The sequence below is a fragment of the Hermetia illucens genome, chromosome 6, assembly GCF_905115235.1.
Source record: "Hermetia illucens chromosome 6, iHerIll2.2.curated.20191125, whole genome shotgun sequence".
Lineage (NCBI taxonomy): Eukaryota > Metazoa > Arthropoda > Insecta > Diptera > Stratiomyidae > Hermetia > Hermetia illucens.
The window spans coordinates 44,503,809-44,525,875 of NC_051854.1; the positions used below are offsets into that span (position 1 = coordinate 44,503,809).

A 22,067-nucleotide genomic window follows, 5' to 3' on the forward strand; every position below is an offset into this window, starting at 1 on the left:
GAAAGCGTCGCGGATTGCCCCCTTTTCACAATGGGAGAACTCGAAGAAGCGATTCTCACTATGAAAAACAGGAAGGCGCCAGGTCCTGATGGCATCCCGACGGAAGTTTACAAACTGGTGTTCCGTCAACGGCCAGAATTGCTGCTCAAAGCGTTCAACGCGTGCTTGAAGGAGGGCAATTTTCCTTGTCGCTGGAAAGTGGCCAGACTCGCGTTGATCAGTAAGGGTAAAGGAGACCCGGAGCTCCCGTCTGCATACCGACCGCTGTGTATGCTTGACACGGCCGGAAAAGTGCTCGAGAAGCTCATCAGGGGTAGACTCGCTGAAGCGATCCGTGCTGCCGGGGACTTATCCGCAAGGCAGTTCGGGTTCAGAACAGGGAAATCTACAGTGGATGCTTTTATGGAGGTCGTAGATGCGTTTAATCGAGCCGGGGCACACAGCCGCCGATCTCGACGGATAGTGTTCCTCATAACGCTTGATGTCAGAAATGCCTTCAATTCCGTAAGATGGACAGATATGCTAGGCACACTAGAGAACTCCTTTCACGTGCCAAGCTATCTCTTGCGGATATTGAGGGATTATCTGAAAGACCGCTCCCTGTTCTATGGGACGCTAGAGGACGAGAGGAGGATGGAGATCACGTCAGGAGTAGCGTAGGGATCCATCCTAGGGCCGGGCCTCTGGAAAGCTTCTGACGATAGTCTGCTGAGACTCGATATGCCTGAAGAGTCGTGCCTGGTCGGTTATGCAGACGACATAGCGGCACTTGTTGCCGGACACACTGTTGAACAGGCGCAAAGCAGACTTGGCATATTGATGCGACGGGTAAGCGGATGGATGACTGCTCGCGGTTTCAACCTTGCGCTGGAAAAAACCGAAGTAGTCATCCTGACCAGAAGGAGAATCCCGACCTTGCGTCCCATATCGATCGGCGAGTTGACTATAGAGTCAAAACCAGCGATTAAATACCTTGGTTTAATGCTCGACTCGAAGATGAGCTTCTTCGAGCAAATCAAAGCAGCCGCGGACAGGGCTGCAACAGGAGTCGCGGCCTTGAGTCGGCTAATGGCGAATGTCGGCGGCCCTATATCAACTAGGAGACGTCTCCTCATGGGAGCAACGCAGTCCGTCCTTCTCTATGGTGCGGAGGTATGGGCTGATGCCCTTGACAAGGAGGTGCATCGTAAACGCCTCGCTCAAGTGCAGAAGCGGGGAGCTTTGCGAGTGGCGTCTGCTTATCGCACTGTCTCCGAACCGGCTGTGATGGTAATTGCGGGAGTGATCCCCGTTGCCCTCCTTGCCAAGGAACGCAAAGCTATCTATCGCCGTAAGGGCGAAAACTTAAGAGAAGTGATTGCCCGTGAAGAACATCAACGCACCCTTAACGAGTGGCAACTTTCTTGGCAAAATGAGCCAAGGGGCAAGTGGACTGCACGGCTCATCGACAAATTAGACCCATAGTTGAACAGAAAGCACGGTGAGATTGATTACTTCCTTACCCAACTTCTAAGTGGGCATGGAGGTTTTCAGTCTTACCTGCACAGGGTTGGGAAGGCGCGATCTCCTGATTGTGTGCTCTGCAATAGAGTAGCGAATGACGCTGAACACACCTTTTTCTCTGGCGTGAGGTGGGACGGCCTCCGCTAGCAGCTTTATGCAGACACAGGGGAGCTCTCTCCAGACAACATTGTCAGAGAGATACTGAAGAGCGCTGGCAGCTGGAATCGTATTGCGCATTATGTTCGGGCTCTTCTTACTACGAAAAAGATTGAACTCGACCGGCAGAGGGATCGGACGGTAAGGGGTTCCCTGAACTAACAACTCCCTTCCTCCCCTCCCCTCCCGTTGGTGAAAGGAATTAAAGGAATTCCCTGACTTGGAGGCTCCCAAAGCCGGGAGAGCGGAAGGGCTAGCCCGAAGTAATGTGTCAAACGGTTCCAGGCTAGTTCTCTGATGACAGGGAGGTGTTTAGTTGGTAGTCCGCCAACGTGCTGTGGCGGGAGTCCAACACTCTGTGCGTAAACGCATTCACCTATCCTACTCCCAAGAAAAAAAAAGGTTCTAATACGCAATACCGTACATCAATGTCAGCACGCTTACCAGACAGGATGGTCAACTGAAATTGTTCTGTATTAGCTGGTGGATTGTCAGATACCACAGAAACGAAGGAAATAGCACTGTGTGCATTTTGAACATCGAAAGAACATTTGATAACACAGAGTTACGAGGTTCCCTAATGGGAGGGGAGTGGGGAGTGGGAAAACAGTCTTGCTTTATGGGCGATCCAAACATTAGAGAGTAGGCAAGTAGAGGTACTGACAGATACAAATTCTATTGTCATGAATCCTACTCGAAGTTGTTCATTCCAGTCAAAACAGGATATTATCACCATGTGGAGCATGATAGTTGATGAACTTATAGTAGAGCTAACAAATACTGAAACACGGGTCCAGGGTTACGCTGACGACATTATTTTAATCGATAGGGGCAAATGTGAGGATAACCTATGTGAGAGAATTCAAACTAGACTGCGAATCACTAGTAACTGGTGCAGAAAAGTGAGGTTGCGCATAAATTCAACCAAGGCCAATATAGTACTCACAATTCGCTAGGAAGCGCAAGTTGCATCACCTGAGAGCCATTAGATTACATGGCATTCAGGTGAAATGAGCAACGGAAAAACACATGTTGAAAACATTTGGCGGAAAGCCACAAGGGCTCTGACAGCTTGCAGATCCATAGCAGGAAAAGAATGGGGTTGATGGGATGGTAATCTGGGTAGAAAACACTGAACTCCCCATAACAGGCAGGGAGTTACACAGATCCCAAAAACCGGCTTGCGTATCATTGAGGCAATAAGAACTTGACCAACGGCATCCCAAGAAGTTCTTCTGGGATTGACTACTCTCCACTAGACGTGCAGATGCAAACAAGAAGGGCGATCTTCAGAATGTCCGGAAGTACCTATGAAGCGGCATCCCCAAGTTATTGATGCCAAGGGATTACCTGACCACGAAGTTTCGCTTCAACAAGAAGTTTGAAACATATTAGAACAACAGGGCAAATGAAAATGAGGAGCAACGGCTTGGAGAGCTTTACTGGGTGAACTTACCATGAATGGAAGAATCCGGAGTACTCAAGAGAGGATACGAACCCAAGCGCTCGAAAGATTGCTTAAACCTCACCAAGAAGAGCCTCCAGGTCATAGTGAGAATACTCACTGATCTTTGCAGGCTAAAGTTTCACCTGGGGAAGCTAGGGATTTCTACGGACAATGTCTGTAAATTCGGTGAGGAGAGTGTCCGACAGTGTCAGTGTCCGACACTTGTGCGAAATAAATTCAGGTACCTGAGAGAATACCTAATACCAGATACCAGATTGAAACACTAGGAAGTAGGGAATATAATAAAGTTTCTGTCAGTTATAGGTTTTGCAGGGCGTAGTACAGTTCATTGGTATATTATAACCAGTTAAGGGGCGCAATAGTTCTTTTAGGAGGCAGTGCGACATCCCGTGACGATATTATTATTAACCTCCTTGAAGTCTCTTTCTCTCAGGTACTTGGAATTTAAGTTTTGTCTTGGTTAATTTCCTCGACTTCACAGCATAAATTGTTCGCAGTTGTTTGTCTAGATATATCCAGTTCCTGTAACCGACTCTGCATCAGCTTTCATGTTTCAAAGGGTAACAATCAAGGAGATAAGCTTTTCTCTGCAGTTAATTATTTTTTCGCTTTTTTATTTTCGTCATGTATTCTTTTTCCTGTTCTTATTTCCATGTTAAAGTTTGTGCAATCAGGATTGGTCCATCCCTCAGAAGTCGTCAGCGACCTTCATCGAATCGCTTACGGTAGAGGGTGTGACGTCCCCGAGGTACCCGAGTAAGTAGTTTTGACACCCTAGCTGGCAGTCTTAAGTGCCTAGGGAGTGGTGAAGCGTATGCGTTCGACACGTTCCTCGAGAGGAACGTCAGCAAACGCGTCAAAAGCGGACTAATGGAACTGAAGGAACTATTGGATCGCATTTGCTTAGACGAACGTAAAAAGCACCGGAAGATGATTAGAAAGCAGAAACAGCCGCACACCCCGCTGAGAACACTACCAGCGCCAAACGGACTGCAGATAGCCCACTGCAAAAAAGGCTCTCTTCATTAAGCCGGAAGTCCTTAGTGAAATCCGCCTCAGGATAAAACCCAGCAGAGGTGTCTTCCATACGGAAAACGAGGAGAGGTACAGTCCTCGTCGAACTGAGCCCGAAGCCGACTAATAAGAGTAGGTTCTGCGAAGCGGTCAAGGGATTATTGGTGAAGAAGGCTCTTCTACCTAGTCGAGAAATCTAGAAGAGAAGTCTAGAAATCCGGGAGTTTGACTGCCTCACAGAAAAGGGCGAAACGGAGAAGGACCTAAAGCGTGAATATCCAGAGGTAACCAATGCCCGGATGTATATCACCCCTGTAAATGCTCGAGGCCAAAAGCTCGCCGTGGTGGAAGTGCCCGAGCAATATGCCAGGGAACTCCTTAACTGCAGGAAAATTAAAATTGGATTCGATAGTTCCCACCAAGTGGTACAGGTGTGTGGACTATGGACACACGTCAGCAACTTGCAAGGGACCGGACAGGAGAATAGCATACCCGAGATGTGGCCAGTTAGGCCACCAATCAAAGACCTGCAATGAAAGCGAAAGTTTCATTCTCTGCAGGGATCACGTCTCGTGAGAGCGTCATACACACTGCGGGCTTGGGGCAGTGTCTAACCTTGAAGGGCGAGGGCGCGAATGGTATAATCCGCATTTTACAAATTAACATGCACCGGAGTGCAAACGTTCATCAGTTGTTAGCGCAGTTCACCGCGAAGATAAATGCTGATCTAGTGGTGACCTGCGAGCAATACCGAAACAGGGACCCGGCTTCATGGCATCTCAACTTACCGGGCATCGCTTCCATTTGATTTCGGGACGACGTTCGACCTCGTGCTTTTGCCAAAGGCTGTGGGAATGGGCTTGTGTGGTCCGATTGAGACGATGCCGGACTTTCAGTTCTCGCTGGATTCTCTGGAGGACGCCGTTTAGAGCAGGTTAGGGACCTTGAATTGAGCATGCTTCAGCCAGACTCCATAGGAAACCGAATTTTGAAAATAGCGCGAGAATCGGGCTCGTAGTTTTAAACACAGGATCCACGCCCACGTGTCGGCAAACAGGTTGGGAAGGACGAATTCCTGACATTACTTTTGCGTCAGAATCTCTGGCATCGTCGGGTGGCGAGTGCTGGAAGACTTCTCGGCAAGCGATCAACAGTACATCGCGCTCGAAGTGGATTACGCTACTTGCCGGCGAGCAACAACCCGACGCTCCTCCTACATGTGGAATATCGCGAGGGTGAACATCGGGAAGTTTATCGAAGCTCTTGAAGCAAGTATAACTGCGCGGCGGGTGGTAGCGTTGCTGCTAATACCATTGCGAGGCTTCCATGTCTCGGAGGAGCCCCAGCCGGGAAAAGCCTTCTATGTATTCGTGGAAGGCCTCCGCCTGTCTACGGAGGGAGTGTTATAAGCTCCGCCGTTTGGCACAACGTTTACAGGCCAACGAGGAGGCATGCGCCATAAAGGCCTAGTATAGATCAGCAAAAAGCAAACTCCGCAGCGCGGCAAATAAAAGCAAGGCTCCCGGATGGCAGAATCTGTTCAACGAGGTGAATGAGGACCCGTGGGGGCTTGGCTATAAGCTTGTCATCCGGAAAATCGGGGCTCTACGGAAGCCCTGCAAACTAAGTACTGACCAGATGTACCGCATTGTACGGGCATTATTCCCCAAACATCCCGCGTTGAGGATTGCTCCGTTTTCACATTGAGATATCTCGAAGAAACCGTTCTTACTATGAAATGGAGGTCCTGATAGAATCCCGGCGGAAGTTCTCAAACTGGTATTCCGCCAACGGCCAGGCTAGCTTGAGGCGTTCAATACTTCCTTGAAGGAGGACATTTTTCCTTGTCGCTGCAAGGTGGCCAGACCGCGCTGATTAGCAAGGGAAAAAGAAACCCGGAGGTTCCGTCTGCATACCTACCCGCTATGTGTGCTTGTCACGGCCGGAAAGTGCTCGAGACGCTCATCAGGAGTAGACTCGCTGAAGCGATCCGCGCTGCCGGGAACTTATCCCCAAGGCAGTTCGGATTCAGAACGGCGAGATCCACAGTCGATGATGTTGTGGAGGTCGTGGATAAGGTTCATCGAGCTGAGGCATGCAGCTGCCGATCTCGGCGGATAGTGTTCCTTATGACGCTTGACGTCAGAAATGCCGTCAATTCCGTAAGATGGACAAATATCCTAGGCACATTAAAAAACTCATTCCGCGTGTCAAGCTCCCTGCTCTATGAGGCGCAGAGGAGGATGGAAATCACATCAGGAGTAGTACAGGGATCCATCCTAGGGCCGCATCCCTGGAACGGTTCCTACGATAGTCTGCTCAGACTCGATATCCGCCTGGTCGGTTATGAAGAGGACGTTGCGGTACGCACTGTTGAACGGGCGCAAAGCATATCGACATACTGATGCGCCGGATAAGCGCATGGGTGCCTGCTCATGGGTTCAACCTTGCGCTGGAAAGTACCGAAAGAGAATCCCTAGCCTGCGTCCCATACCGATTGGTGAGTTGACTATAGAAACAAAACCAGTGGTTAGGTAGATACCTTGGTTTAATGTTCAATTCAAAAATGAGCTTTTTCAAGCAAATCAAAACAGTAGCGGCCCGATTGGCGTTTGGAATCTCGGCCTTAAGTCGGCTAATGGCGAATGTTGGGGCCCTATATCTATTAGGAGTCGTCTCCTTATGGGAGCAACGCAGTCGGTTCTACTCTATGGCGCCGAGGTATGGGCTGATGCCCTTGATAAGGAGGTGCATCGTAAACGCCTTGCTCAGATGTAGAGACGGCGAGCTTTGCGGGTAGCATTTGTTTATCGCACTGTCTCAGAACTGATCGTGATGGTGATCGCGGGAGTGATCCCCGCTGCCCTTCTTGCGAAGGAGCATAAAGCTATCTACAGTTGTAAGGGCGGAAACTGAAGAGAGGTGGTTGCCCGTGAAGAACTTCAACGCACCCAGCCTTATCGAGTGGCAATTCTCTTGGTAAAATGAGCCAAGGCCAGATGGACGGCGCAGCTCATCTACAGTTTAGACCCGGGGCTAAACCGAACGCACGGTGAGATTGATTACTTCCTTACCCAACTTCTAAGCGAGTAATGAAGTTTTCAGTGTTACGTGCACAATATTGGGAAGACACGATTTCCTGATTACATGTTCTGAAATGGGGTGGCGGATAACGCTGAACACACCTTTTCTTTTGCCAAAGGATGGGGGCATTCGTCAGCAGCTTTATGCAGACACAGGGGAGATCTTGCCAGACAACATTGTCAGAGAGATGCTGAACAACGCTGGCGGCTGGAGTCATATTGCGCATTATGTTCAGGCTCTTCTTATTACGAAAAAGATTAAACTCGACTGGCGGAGGGACCGGAAGGCAAGTGGTTCCGTGAACTCACAGCTCCCTGCCCTCTCCGTTAGTGACAGGAATTGCCGAACTTGAACGCTCCCAAAGCCAGGTGAGCCGGAGGGCTGGCCCGAAGTAATATGTGAAACGGTTCCAGGCTAGTTTTCTGATGACAGGGAGGTGTTTAATTGGTAGTCCGACAGCGTACTGTTGCGGGAGTTGAACATTCTGCGCGTAAATGCATTCACCTACCCTACTCTCAAAAGAAAAGAAAATCCCTGTGTATGTTAAGTTGCAGTAGCATGTTAACGGTTCTACTAGATACTTCTACTTTGCTCTGGTGAACAAGCTTTTTCCTCTCAACCGTTTGCTTGTGTCCTAGGGACTTATATGATGCTTCTCGAATTTCTTCATTAATTCTCCCTTGACGGAATATCTCCATCTTTTCCCATATGATTTTTCCTACTATCGTTCAGGCTTTTCTTTTCTTATATAGGCCCCAACAAAAGCACGTCTGAGATAAATATAACAGACGTCAGGAAGGAGACAGGTCTCAGTGGCGCCGGGGTTAAATGGTACCTGCGCTATCTGAAGGAAGGCCTGAAACCAGAAGAGGCCCTTAAGAAGTCTCAGGACAGACCTAAGCCATCTCCACCGGAGCCGAGAAAGCGGGGAGCAGCAGAGATCAGCCCGCATGAAGGGAATGCTCCCAAAAAACCCAGACCTGAACCCACGGGAAGAGAAAACCCGGGCAGGTCAGGAGTGAAAGCAGGACCCAGGAAGCCCGGCATTAGCTATGCTAGTGCGGTTAAGGGCATTCGACTGGCCATACTGCCAAAAAGGTTTCCCGAGCAAATACTCACTCAGGAGGAACAGGAAATCATTGAAGAACTTGTCGTCAAGCAGATGATCAAGGGTTGGACGTCGAAACTGGTGTTCACCGGGATACGCTTTCGACCAGGCCTTATACTGGTGGACTGCGCGACGGAAGGTACCGCAGAATGGGTTAGAACCATAATTCCTAGATTGCCAGGCTGGGAAGGGGTGGAACTGTCAACATGTGCTGGAGATGATATACTAGGAGCCCACATGGTGACAGTTTTTCTCCCAAAGGCCGCGGCAATAGTAACAGAAGACCTTATGAGACTCCTAATTGCTCAGAACGAAGATCTCCATACTCGACTATGGAGGGTCTTCAGAAGCAAGGTGGAGGGAAAGGGTAAACTCCTCACGATCGGGGTAGATGACCGATCCCTAGAGGCAATTAAACGTCGGAGTTGTCATATCAACTACCGATTTGGCAACATACCCGTGCATGTGCACAAGGAAAAGCCAAGGAAAGAGACCTCGGAGGAGGCATCGGGTGGAAAACTTACCGATGTCCCTGAAGAAGTCGCGGAAGCCATAGAGGCGTAAAGAACGGGATCAACCAGGGAAATAGACCTGCTGCCCAGTGAAGAGCAGAAGCTGGACGACCTAGACTTAGGACTCCTAGGGCTCGGGGTGGACAGCGACGCGCAGGAAAGCGCCATGTCGGAGGAGAAGGGTGACACTCCGACAGTGGAGAAGAGCTCCAAACAATAACGGAGCCAATGGCCAGCACTAGGATAGCCCAGATAAACCTCCACCATGCGAGAGCTGCATCTGCAGTGATTGCAAGGGCAAATTCCAAGGAGAACATTGGAATAGTGCTGGCTCAGGAGCCCTGGGTGTACCGGGGGCAGATTCGCGGTCTGCAAGGAGGAGACATGCAGGTAATTTGGGACTCCTCTTATGAAAAACCAAGAGCTTGCATAATTCTCAAACGTAATTTAAAATACATATGTCTTTCAGAGTTCTTAACCGGGGACCTTGTGGCTATCCAAGTCTCATTCGAAGCCGGGAGGAGCACTCGAGAGGTAGTTGTAGCATTGAGATACTTTCCAGGAGACAAGAGCCGGGCTCCACCGGAACAAGTCGCAAAGCTGACAGAGTATTGCGAAGAGAGGGCGTTACCACTTCTTCTCGGCTGCGATGCCAACGCCCACCACGAAGTGTGGGGAAGCAGTGATACTAATCGTAGAGGTGAGTACCTTCTCGAATTTATTCTTAGTAATAAGTTAGAAATATACAACGTAGGGAACACTCCAGCATTTGTGACCAGCACCAGACAAGAGGTACTAGATATAACTCTAGGAAATACCCTAATGAATGGGATGGTCAGGAATTGGAGGGTGTCGGATGAACCCTCAATGTCTGATCACAGGATAATCGGATAATCAGATTCGACATTGAGGGTAACTCCGAAATAAAAAGAATAATAAGGAATCCCAAGAGGACGGATTGGGAATCCTACACAATGCACCTGAGCAACAACATTGCCCACCTTCAAGGGGGCGGTGACATCAGGAGCGAATTAGAATTAGAAACGGTGGTGGAAGACCTCAACACAATCGTCATTGACGCATATGAGGCCAGCTGTCCGGCCAAGACAGTCAAGTCATCAAGGGATGTACCATGGTGGAACAGGAACTTAGCCAGAATGAAAACGGAGGTACGAAAACTCTTTAACCGGGCAAAACGAACCGGGGACTGGCGGAGGTATAAAAATGCACTGGCTGCGTATAGCAACGCGATCAGGGAAGCGAAACGGAACAGCTTTAGGGAATTCTGTGAAGGGATTGAACAGATCACAGAAGCAACCAGGCTGTACAAGGCTGTAGCCAAAGACGGGGGAATATCCTCTGTCTGCCTGAAGAAGGAAGATGGGACATTCACCGAGAATGAGGAGGACAGGGTACACCTGCTTCTCAGAACTCATTTCCCGGGGTCCTACTCCTCGACGGCAGGCGACAATAATCTGCCTGACACCCCAATAACGAATAAAAGGGGAAGGAAAGAGAGCTGGAAACTAGCAAAAGAGGTATGCTCAGAAGCTAGGCTAAGATGGGCAGTGGGAACCATTCCCGGAGCAGATGGCATTTTCCCAGCACTTATCCAGAGAGGCCTAGGAATTATCTTAGAGTCTCTTCTGAGGGTGGTAAGGGGGAGCATAGCACTGGGTTACATACCAAGGGCATGGAGACGGGCAAAAGTGGTCTTTATTCCGAAGGCGGGTAAAAAGAATCCTTTTGACCCTAAATCTTTCAGACCAATCTGCCTAACATCATTCGTACTCAAAACGGTGGAGAAGGTCTTAGACAACTATATTAGAACTAACGTTCTAAAGCGTAATCCCTTACATCACTGTCAACACGCCTACCGGGCAGGAAGGTCAACTGAAACTGCTCTGTATCAGCTGACAGAGGTACTACGGGACGCCATCGAAACAAAAGAAATTGCACTGTGCGCGTTTTTGGATATCGAAGGAGCATTCGACAACACATCGCACACAGAGATACAGGATGCCCTGAGCCGCAAAGGAGTGGGAAACACCCTAGCACTCTGGATGGGCAAAATGCTAGAAAGCAGACAAATAGAGGTACAAACAGGTACAAATTCTATTATCATGAACACCACTCAAGGCTGTCAACAGGGCGGAGTACTATCGCCGCTGATGTGGAGTATGGTAGTGGATGAACTCCTGGACGTGTTAACTAATACTGGAATACAAGTTCAGGGCTACGCGGACGACATTGTTCTAATCTGTAGGGGCAAATATGAAGATACCCTATGTGAAAGAATCCAAACTGGATTAAGGGTTACTAGTGCCTGGTGCAGGAAGGTGGGACTGCGGATCAACCCAACCAAAACCACCATAGTACCATTCACTAGGAGGCGTAAGCTGGATCACCTGAAAGCCATAACATTACATGATATGGAGGTGAAACGAGAAACAGAGGTCAAATATTTGGGAATCACGCTAGACCAAAAATTACTCTGGTAGACACATGTCGAAAACACTTGTCGGAAAGCCACGAGGGCTCTGATGACTTGCAGATCCATAGCAGGAAAAAAATGGGGTTGCAGCCCGAAGATACTACTTTGGATATATACTGCAATAGTAAGACCAATGATTACCTATGGAGCGGTATCCCGAATTACTGATACCGAGAGACAACATGACAACGAGGTTTCACTTCGATAAGAAGTTTGAAACACGTTGGAGTAACAAGCCAAACTGGGAGAGCGTGGCTGCGACATACGGCTTAAACCAGCAACTAATTTCTTGTACTTGGTGCACTGACGGATCCCTCACAGCAGAGGGAGCGGGTGCCGGTGGCATTGGTCCAAGGAAAATGTACCTTGAGCCAATGGGCAGGTACACTAGCATATTCCAGGCGGAAATTTACGCCATAGACAAATGTGCCTCCTTTAATCTGCAAAGGAACTACAAGGGGCAGAACATAGCTATTCTCACCGATAGCCAAGCAGCGATCAAGGCACTTAGGTCCAACCAGGTGAACTCTAAACTGGTATGGGAATGCCTTGGGAGACTGAATACACTCGGCTCGTCCAATAAGGTCTGGATACTTTGGGTTCCAGGCCATACTGGGCTGGAAGGCAATGAGGCAGCGGATGAACTAGCAAAGAAGGGAGCAGGGATGCCTCTACACAGGCCAGAACCCTTCTGTGGAATCGGAAACGGTTTCATGGCTATGAATCTAAGGAACGAAGAGAAACGGTTGAGGGAACTATATTGGGCGGGCCTACCAGGGATGGAGCAGTCCAGGGTGCTAATTGGGGGATACGAACCCATGCGCACAAAGGATTGCTTAAACCTCACCAAAAAGAACCTTCGAATCATAGTGGGAATTATCACTGGTCATTGTCGGCTGAACTACCACCTAGGGAAGCTAGGGATATCTACGGACATTGCCTGCAGGTTCTGTGAGAAGGAGGACGAAACCTCTATGCACGTCCTGGGACAGTGTCCGGCACTTGTGCAAAGTAGGTCGATACATCTGGGAGAACACTTAATACCAGATGCAAAGCTGAAACTTCTGGAAGTGGGGAACATACTAAAGTTCCTAACGGTTACAGGCCTGCTTGAGATACTATGATCAACAGGTACACTATAACCAGTAAAAGGGGCACAATAGTTCTTCAAGGACGCGGTGCGACTTTCCCTTAACAGAATAATAATAATAATAGGCCCCAATGTTGTGGGGAAATATTTGCCGATCCTTTATGAACTTACACAATGCCTTTACCCAGTTACAAACCGTAAAACAAGGCATTGCTCATTTCCTACTCACTTTGTGTCCTCGTTTAAATGCATAAGTGTTTACTCAGGGATTATCCATATTCCTTCCCGACTACTGCAACGAGTTCCACTGCCCAATCAGACCGCTTTTCTCGTTGTTGAACTGATGACCATGGAACTCCTTTTAAATTAATCTCTCTGGCATAGTTGTAGTTGCTGTTCTTCATGATCCCTTGTAGCTTTAAATCCCGCAGTACCCATATTTCTAAACATGAGGTATCCCTTATCTACCAAAACCTAACTCATGTTATACTATCAGCTTTCAGTTGTTCCTGGATTTCTAGGCTGTTTAAATTCTTTGAGTATCTTGCGCCGAGTACTTTGGAATTTCACCTTATTCTTGAGATACCGAAATAGTCACCGAGTGTGAAGCAAATTTAAATACCAAACTCGCATTCCACAACGAATGTCTTATCAGCAATTTTATAGCCAACAAGCTTTGCAGTTGCAAATACAAACATTACATAAAGATAAAATCCACATAACACGCCAAGGCTACATAAACCCCATACACCTAACTCGACTCCATTGTAATGAACTCGAAGATCAACTTTTAGATAATAGTATCTTGAACTTGAACTTAACCCTAAGAATTTCCATATGCGAACGCAACTATACAATAAGATACGTACCTGTAATTTTTCTTCCTTAACAGGTTTTACAGGTTGCGCGACTCCCTCCTTCCCGGGGGCTGTACTGGTTGCGGTAGACGAACTAAGAAGAGATGTTGTTGCTCCAGCAGCAAGTGTAGTTCCAGATCCTGTGGTAGCTGCAGCAGTAGCAACAGATGAAGCTGCAGTTGTCGATGCAGCTCCTGCTGCTGCAGCCTCAGCAGCAGCTTGAGCATTTTTCACAGCATTTATACATGAGGGGGCTGAAACTATTCTCTCACAAAAACAACCTTCGAGAAATATTATCCCCGATGGTCGAGTGGAAGTGTCATTTTCGTAGTAAAAAAGTAAATTCTGTAAGAAAAGAAAAATCTGTTATTTTCTAGTGGAATCAAAAAGCTAGGATAAGTATCTGCAATGAAGTGTGATCTTAGATATGGTATTCTCCCTTAACGATTAACAGTGTAGGGAAGCTCACTCAGATTCTCCACTTATTCAATTGGGAGCCGTTCTAATTAGGCCACAGTCCTTAAAGGACGAGCCGAAGCAGGTCCTTTGGTTAGCACTCCTTGCTGTGGGCTCCAGTCGGCGCCGCCTGTTGCTTGAGCCAAACGCAACGAGTAACCATTTCGGGATGGAACAAAACGACCTCCGAGCGAACCTCCTTCGTGCAAACCAATACCTTCAGGTAAACAGCCCTCGGGTGAAGCTCGTATTGCACCAAGGTTGAGAGGAAGGGATCGTCCGAGATATCTTTCGCAAAGTATAACATAAATGTTAAAAAAATCTCGGCCCGCAACAGTGAAGCGTGCTTTTCAACCAGAGCTGTCGAAAACAATTAATGGGTGCTGCATGACGACACCAATCTGTCAGGCTACCATAGTCTGCGGTGCAAACAGGTTAGATAGATACGCTACCTAGCAGTTAAGTCTGCATCAGCGAAAGGCACCAAGCCTTGTTTAAGTCGGCAGGAATATACCGCAAAATGTTATGACTAAACTTTTTCCCTCTTTTAACCATGTTTAAGGGCATGATACTGAAGAGGGTGTCTGAGCTGTCATCGTTCGACAAATGCTGCTGCCTTGACTTCCAAATGAAGATTGCAATGGTGGTGAGATTCTTCAAGAACTTGGTGTCCACGATAATTTCAACAGGCCGATATCCCAGAAACTTTCATTTATCGTCGGCAAACGAGTGTCCGGGTAGCTGAGTGGTTAGAGCACTAGGCTACCGTACGGAAGGCCACGGTTCAAATCTCACTGGTGACAGTGGAATTTGAATCGTGATTTGACGTCGGATACCAGTCGACTCAGCTGTGAATGAGTACCTGAGTCAAATCAGGGTAATAATCTCGGGCGAGCGCAATGCTGACCACATTGTCTCCTACAGTCTACTGTAGTGTACCGTTACGGTCTTGAATGAAGTGCTCTAACACACTTCAAGGCCTAGATCCAACATGGATTGTTGCGCCAACGATTATTATTATTATTATTAAACGAGCTGTCAACTCTTCATTATAAAAAAGGCATTGCATTAAGCACTCGTCAGACCAATTGCTGCAAGATATACCTAATACAATTACCATAGACGATTGATGGATAAATTAGGGGATCAAATTTCCGACATGCTGAGATACTCTACGACAATGGAATCATTGACATTGAAACGAAGCTCCTAATCGAGGATTGAATAAGGCTTGTCCAATAGGCGAGCACTTAATGCAAAGGGGTTTTAGATAGTTTAGTTTACTGGGTGGAGCCGCAGCTCCGAACACTCAGACCATTGTTAGCACTATTGTACTATCCCCGAAAATCGCCTATTCAATTGCTTCCCGCGTATGGCGTTCGCAGGCCTCAGCGAACCTGAGAACATTCTCCAGAACCAGAGAATGTACAGATTCTTAATTGACGAAAACCTTACCAAGGTGTCTTCGTCTGAGATCTGAGGAGGCCAGGCAGCTACATAAAAAGTTCACGGCTGTCTCCTCCACCTCCTCCTGACATTTTATTTATTTATTTATTTATTTATTTATTTAATGAGGACAATACACAGAAAGCAAATTTCTTATTACATATTGTCCTCAGAGGGAGGAGCAAGTAAATGACATATTTTGCGCTTAAAGCTAGAGAGGGACATAGAGTCAAATGAACCAAGCTGTAGGGCATTGTAGGACCGGCAAAACCTCGGGATCGGAGAGTGAAAGTAAATCTCGAGCTCGGCGAAGGGCACATCAAAAATGTCCGCATTACGTGTGTCATGAGACGAGGCGATACGGGGAGTAATATCCGAGTTGGCGGAGCAGTCCATCAGACCATTGCAGAGTTTGAAAAGAGTACACATATCAAGGAAAATACGGCGTTGCTGTAGGGAGGGGAGATTGAGGGTGCGGAGTCGTGACGGATAATCAACCCGTGGAAGGTTCTTTTTGTAAAAGAGGGTCCGGGTGAATTTGCGTTGTACAGCTTCAAGAGCGCGGCCGTCACGGATGCGATAGGGGGACCAGACTACAGAGCAGTATTCAAGGATGTTTTTGACAAGGGAATTGAAGAGTGTTAAGGAGGGCTGGATTGAGGTAAAGTCGGACGAGGAACGTAGGATAAAACCAGACATTTTGGAAGCTCTATTGATGATGTCAACGAAGTGGGAATTGAAACGAAGTTTATCGTCGAAAATTACACCCAGGTCTTTGAAGGAGGTCAGTAGTGAAAGGGGTTGACCACCGAGAGAATAGGAAAAGGATGATGGGGAGGGTTTCAGGGAATAGCGCATCCAGTGGCATTTGTTGACATTCAGTGTTAGCTTGTTGACCGAACACCAACGGGCTAAATTATCAAGGTTGGATTGTAAGAGAGCACATTCCAATGGAGAGGAAACAAAGGCAAACAATTTAAGGTCGTCTGCGTAAAGCAAATACGGACAGGTGAGGATGGAGGCGAGGTCGTTGATAAAAAACAGGAAGAGTAGCGGGCCAAGTATAGAGCCTTGGGGAACACCAGAGGAAGGAGAGAAGGAACGAGATGAGTGACCATGAAAAGAAACTTTGCATGAACGGTATGAGAGATAGGAGGAAAGCCAGGAGATGACTGAGGGAGGGAACTCTAGCGAAGAAAGTTTAGAGAGGAGAATGTTATGGTCAACGGTGTCAAAGGCTTTGGAGAAATCAATATAAACAGCATGTACCTCCTGTCGTGAATTCAAGCGTTTAGCAACAAAGTTGGTAAAGACCAGAAGATTTGAAGCCGTTGATCTATGTTTCACGAAACCATGTTGCTCTTTGACAATGAGGTGACCGAAGTGCGCGGCCAACCAGTCGTTGACGTATCTTTCTAGGATTTTGGAGCAAGAGGAGAGAAGGGAAATGGGGCGGTAGTTCACAGCAAGGGAAGGGTCTCCGCTCTTGAGGATAGGAATGATAAGGGCCTCTTTCCAGAGACGGGGAAAGTAGCATTCGTCTAGACTTTTGTTGAAGATTATACACAGGGGGAGGGAAATGTGTTTTCTACAGTTAAGGAGGAAGAGATTAGGAAGCCCATTGGGGCCAGGTCCGACATTGGGGTCAAGGTTACCAATGAGGAACTCAACCAAGGAAGGCGTAAGGAGAGGAATGGCTAGTGATTCGGAGGAGTCTGTGGTTATGAAAGGTGTAGAGGGTGAAGGGCTCGAGGGAGAAAACACTGAAGAGAAGTAGGTGCAGAGAAGGTCGCAGGATTGTTGTGGGGAGTTGGCAGTGGAGTCAGCGAAGCTGATAGAAGAAGGGACAGAATGAGTTGGATAACGAGAGTTGCGAGCGTGAGACCAAAAGAGTTTTAAGTTACCGCGGGCAAGGGCGGCTTCGACGCTCAATAGGTACCTTTTACGCGCCTTTCTGACCATTGACTTCACAGTGGATCGTATAGCTTTAAAGTGAGCAAGGTCGGCGTCATTTTTTGAAGCCCGAAACTTCTTCCTCAGTGTATGTTTCAAGCGCATATTAATATGAAGTTCCGTTGTGAACCAAGTTGGGAAAGAACGTAGGCAGGGAGGGGAAGAAGGGACATAACAGGAGAGGAGATCAGAGAGGATATTGTAGAAGGTGTTAAGAGCTTGATCACACGACGAATTACTTAATAAATGAACCCAGTTGAAAGACGCTAAAGCTGAATTCAGACCGTCAAAATTGGCTTTGCTGCACATAGCCGAAACCACTACCCGAATCATTTCCATATCGTAGTTTAAGGAGCAACGTCCCGTTAAAAGCCCTACTAGGGTTTTCACGTCCCACTTCTAAAGGGACAGCAAGAATGTCAATCTAGTGGCCCTAGGCTCTTTCACAAGGATTTTCGACTGCCGGCAAGAGTTCAGATTTCTCCACGCGGCTTCGTGAATCCTTGCAATTTCACTCTTCAGAGTAAACTTGACAATAGATGGTCCGATTCCAAGGGCTGGTTCTAGCCCCACCATTGTGGATCCAGACCCTCGGCGAGCCAGTCTGTCAGCGTCCTCATTACCAGCGATGTCAAAGTGGCCTGGCACCCACATCAGGAATGTTTCGTTCAGTCGGCCAAGTTTCACTAGTACCCGATAACAACCCCACTCCAACTGGCTTGATGTATCGTTGCTATTTAGTGCTGATAATGCCGCCCTACTGTCGGAACAGATTCAAATGGTTCGACCCTTACATTTTATTCGCAGACATTCTTCTGCTGCCAATCAATGAAACATGGTCGTCATTTTTCGTAGGGGTCGGGCCAGTTCTATAATCGGATTCTCCGAGAACACACCTGAACCCGATCCATCCTCCGTGACTGACCCGTCGGTGAAGATTGTTAAGTCTGTAATTTGAAAAGACTCATAGCCATTTGTCGACGATTCTTCTCTTTCGGTGATTACAACAGTGTATGTCTTTTCAAAGATGAATCTGGAAACCATATGATCGGTCAGCATCAAGGCTATCGAATGTTGATCAAGGAATTTCCAGACAGAAGCATTACCATGTGATTGACCGCCTTTCCACGCCCCAATGGTATCGAACCTATATGCGTCATTGGCTGCTTTCCGTTTCACCTCTAAGTGAATGGGGGGGTAAATTTAGGATAGCGTCAAATGCCGCAGTCGGCGTAGTACTCATTGTTCCAATAATACTTAGGCAACCAAGTCTCTGAATCTCAGTTAGCAGCTTCCTGCTGTTACAAAAGTTCAGTCGATGGGTAGCGTATAGCTGCCCCACCTGACGTTCCATGCATTCAAGCGATCACATACTGGGTCCGCAAACTTGCCGGTAATTATAACGGCTAGGTCGTCCGCAAATGCTCACGCGAAAGCTTTTTTGTCCTCCAGGACCCACAGCAGGGTATCCACTAACAACAATCATAACAGCGGAGAGAGAACCCCTCCCTCTGGGCAGCCCTTAAGACATCCTGCTTCAATAGACTTCTGGCCGACCGATATGTGGATTTTTCTCCCCTTTGGCAGGTGAAATATCCAACTGAATACAAGCGGTTCGATCCCCCGCTCTCTTGCCGCATCAAAAATTGCCGCGAATGAGGCATAATTGAAGGCACCTTCGATGTCCATGAATGCGCCTAAAGCGTCTTCTTTTCCAAACATCCCCTTTTCAATTTTTCCCATAAGCTCAAGCAGTGCTGTCTCCGTGGATCTGCCATTCTGGTAGGCGTGTTGCCTATGGTAAAGTGGCCACTTAGGAATGTGTGTATCGCTTATGAACCGATTTAGTAGACTTTCTAGTCCTTTTAGTAGAAAGGACGTTAGACTGATCGGTCGGAAGTTTTTCGCGTCCGTGTAGGTGGGTTTCCCTGGTTTGGGAATGAAGAACACCTTTACATCATGCCATTTAATTGGAATATAAGCGCGTGCTAGACATGTGGGATATATATTCTGAATATGTAGACCCAAGGCATCCACTCCCTCTGTTACTAGCGCAGGAATGATGCCATCTGGACCTGCAGACTTTTATCTATGGAACAAGTTAAATGGCATTTGACATTTGACTACTACTTTGCATGCCAGATTCCAGTCCCTCGGTTGAGGGATGTATGCACCTGTTGGCCCCGAGATTAGATTTTGGATACTGCCTGGGAAGTGTACTTCAAGCAAATGGTTTGCCGTTTCTTCATCGCTTTCTGTGTAATTCCCGTTCTGTAAACGTAAATAACCCAGTTTTTTAACCAGAATCGCTTTTTAACCAGAATCCACTTGAGCTTTGAGGTTACCTCAAGAGAGTTAGGTTCTTCGCAAAAGCGTCTCCACGATGATCGTTTAGCTGATCTTATGCTCTTCTTTAGAGCCTTCTGTACCTCCTCATAGCGATTCCAGCAGGATTGAGGAGCGTCCTTGTCGTTCTCCGCTCCGATCAGAGCCGCAATGTCAGGAGATGCCACCGTGATGTCGATGACCTCTCACCTGACCACATTGAAGAAAGTCGGTTCATTACCCATATTAAGGATCTGAAAATTGGTTCCTACTAGATACTCCACTAGTCTCGATCCCCTTGCATTGATGTTAGAACTTCCCCAGCATGCATAGTGAGCGATCACATCACATCCTGCTATTACCCTCATGCCTCTACTTTGGCATTTTAAATAGCTCTGATGAATGTTCCACTGGGAACGCCTTCTGCGTCATAATGGAAATATGCAGACCACCATAGTATCTCTTTATCTCCCTGTTAACTTCTTATGGTTAGTTTAGCCGATGTGGTGTTGCCATCATATAGATCGTTAACCAAATTAGCCTGGAAGTCTTTTGAAACTACCATGCAAGAGCGGGGTCGATCGCTTCCATTGGCATACAACAGATCAGCGTGTCGCAAGTTTAGGCCCCTGACTACTCACGGTTCTTATATGAGGTAATAGCAGGCTGCGAAGTTAACACTCACTATATCAGCCCATTAGAGTATCGAATTGGGACTGAACTGCAGATCCTCAACCTCACCAACAAACCCGCTTTGTTTAGTGGAATCAGGCTCTTATCTAGAAATGGGGTGTACAAACTCATCAGCGCCTAATCACCGCATTCTGCACTTAGCAACAATAGAGCAATAACAAGTACATTATTTCCCCAAAAGAGTAGAAAAAGGGTAATTATGAATAGAAGTTGAGGTCTCCCAGGAAGCGCCAGGCCTCCTATATGTTTAGGGTTCCTCCATTATACTTGAAGTGGCAGGGGGCGAACAATAAGGATGACGTGGGCCGCCGCAAAGCCACCACGTTATCGGGCCTCCGTGCAGAAGAAATTAAAACGAGGACCATTCGTCGCAGAGGTAAGTGAATCAGTTGAGGGTTAACCCTTCCTCGTCCTTGGGGCCGTAGGAATCGTGCCCTCAGGGGTCGTTAGCGACCTTTAACGGGCTGCTTACATGACGGGGTGTGACATCCCCGAGATGTCCGAGTAAGTAGCTCTGACCCCCTAGCTGGCAATACACATGCGTCCTAGGTCCTAGGCCTTGAAAAAGCTTCTCGGTTAAGATCGAACCGCGAATGACCGGCGCACGTCCAGACACACTGGTAGTCCCCGGAACCGCCGACAACTCCTTCTCGACGTCGATGGGGCGATATGAGCCTAGCTCTGCCAAGGTGGTAGTTGTGGCGTGTATCAAGAGCCAGCTCCCTCAGGACCCTAGTCGAGTAGCGTGCATTGAGCCGGTGTTAGTAGATCGCGTTACCCCGAGCGAACACTGATTCGTCCGCGAAGCGTGGGCTAAGCCACAGGGAACTGAGGTAGGGTATAACCGTTCCTGACTATTGCGGCCCGCTTCCTTGTGTACGATGCGCTGGTTTTTCCCATGGCTAATAGACCTGAACCAACAAAAAAAGTCGACGAAAAAGCAGACAAGGAGGAAGAGCTGAGTACATTTGGGCGGAGCACAAAAATGCGTCGTTCACCGCAGCGATCAGCGAAAGAGGCAGCGAGCAATGGCATACTCGATGTTACGTCCAAATAAAAAGGGAGCCTTACCAAGTAGCGCAACTGACGGTGCGGGGAAAGCAACTCCAATATCCTCTATTGCCCCTGTTCCGAAAAGAAGCCTAATCAGAATCGGTAGTCCTGAGTAGATGGATTCAAACACCAACCAATGCAAGTGCAGTCGACCGTCCAAGCTAGAGCCAAAGACGAAATGCGCGACAGAGGTAAAGCGTATGTGATCCCTCACTTAATCTAATCAATAATTTAGCTTTAACTTTAGTCCTTCTTCGTTTCCTAAGTCCACATCAACTTGATGTCTAGCTTAGGCTCAAACTATCGGCGGTTTCACTTGGATGTAATTCGCACCCTTGGCGTGTTTTTCTAAATATATGAAGGAGCGTTTTCCATCTGGTGCCACTCACGATCACGCTGCTCCCAGGGCAGAGTTGAGGCAGCGTCTGACGAGTTGCCTCTGTCCTAGATGAAACTGTTTGGCTCAGCAGTTGGTAGCGCAGTTTGCTTCGGAGGTAAATACTGATCTAGTGCTAATCAGCAAGCAATACCGAAACACGGATCCGACTTCATGGCATCTCGACTTATCGGTGTTTAGGGTAGCATTTTTTAGCGTTTACATGACGCCGAATGAGACGACGCCGGACTTTCGGCACCAGCTTGATGCTCTGGAAGACGCGGGAGCACGGAGGGGGGAATCTTTGTAGTTGGTGATTTTAATGCTAGGGCCCTTGAATGGGGCATGGCTCAACTAGTTTCCAGAAGGAAACGGATTCTGCAAATGGCAACGAGAACCAGGCTCGTAGTTTTAAACACCGGATCCACGCTACCGTTTCTGCGTAAAGGCTATGAAAGAAGTATTCCTGGCAGCACTTT

At 47.8% G+C, this 22,067-nt stretch overlaps 1 protein-coding gene across 1 annotated transcript in view; it reads right to left on the reverse strand.

Moving 5' to 3' along the window:
• The window catches only part of LOC119660384 (ras-specific guanine nucleotide-releasing factor 2-like), a 323,473-nt gene that overhangs the window by 223,302 nt on the left and 78,104 nt on the right, over positions 1-22,067 (reverse strand). Inside the window, exon 5 of the mRNA XM_038068909.1 lies at positions 13,299-13,631. Within this exon, the coding sequence (XP_037924837.1) occupies positions 13,299-13,631 (333 nt within the window). The remainder of the gene's footprint in view (positions 1-13,298; positions 13,632-22,067) is intronic.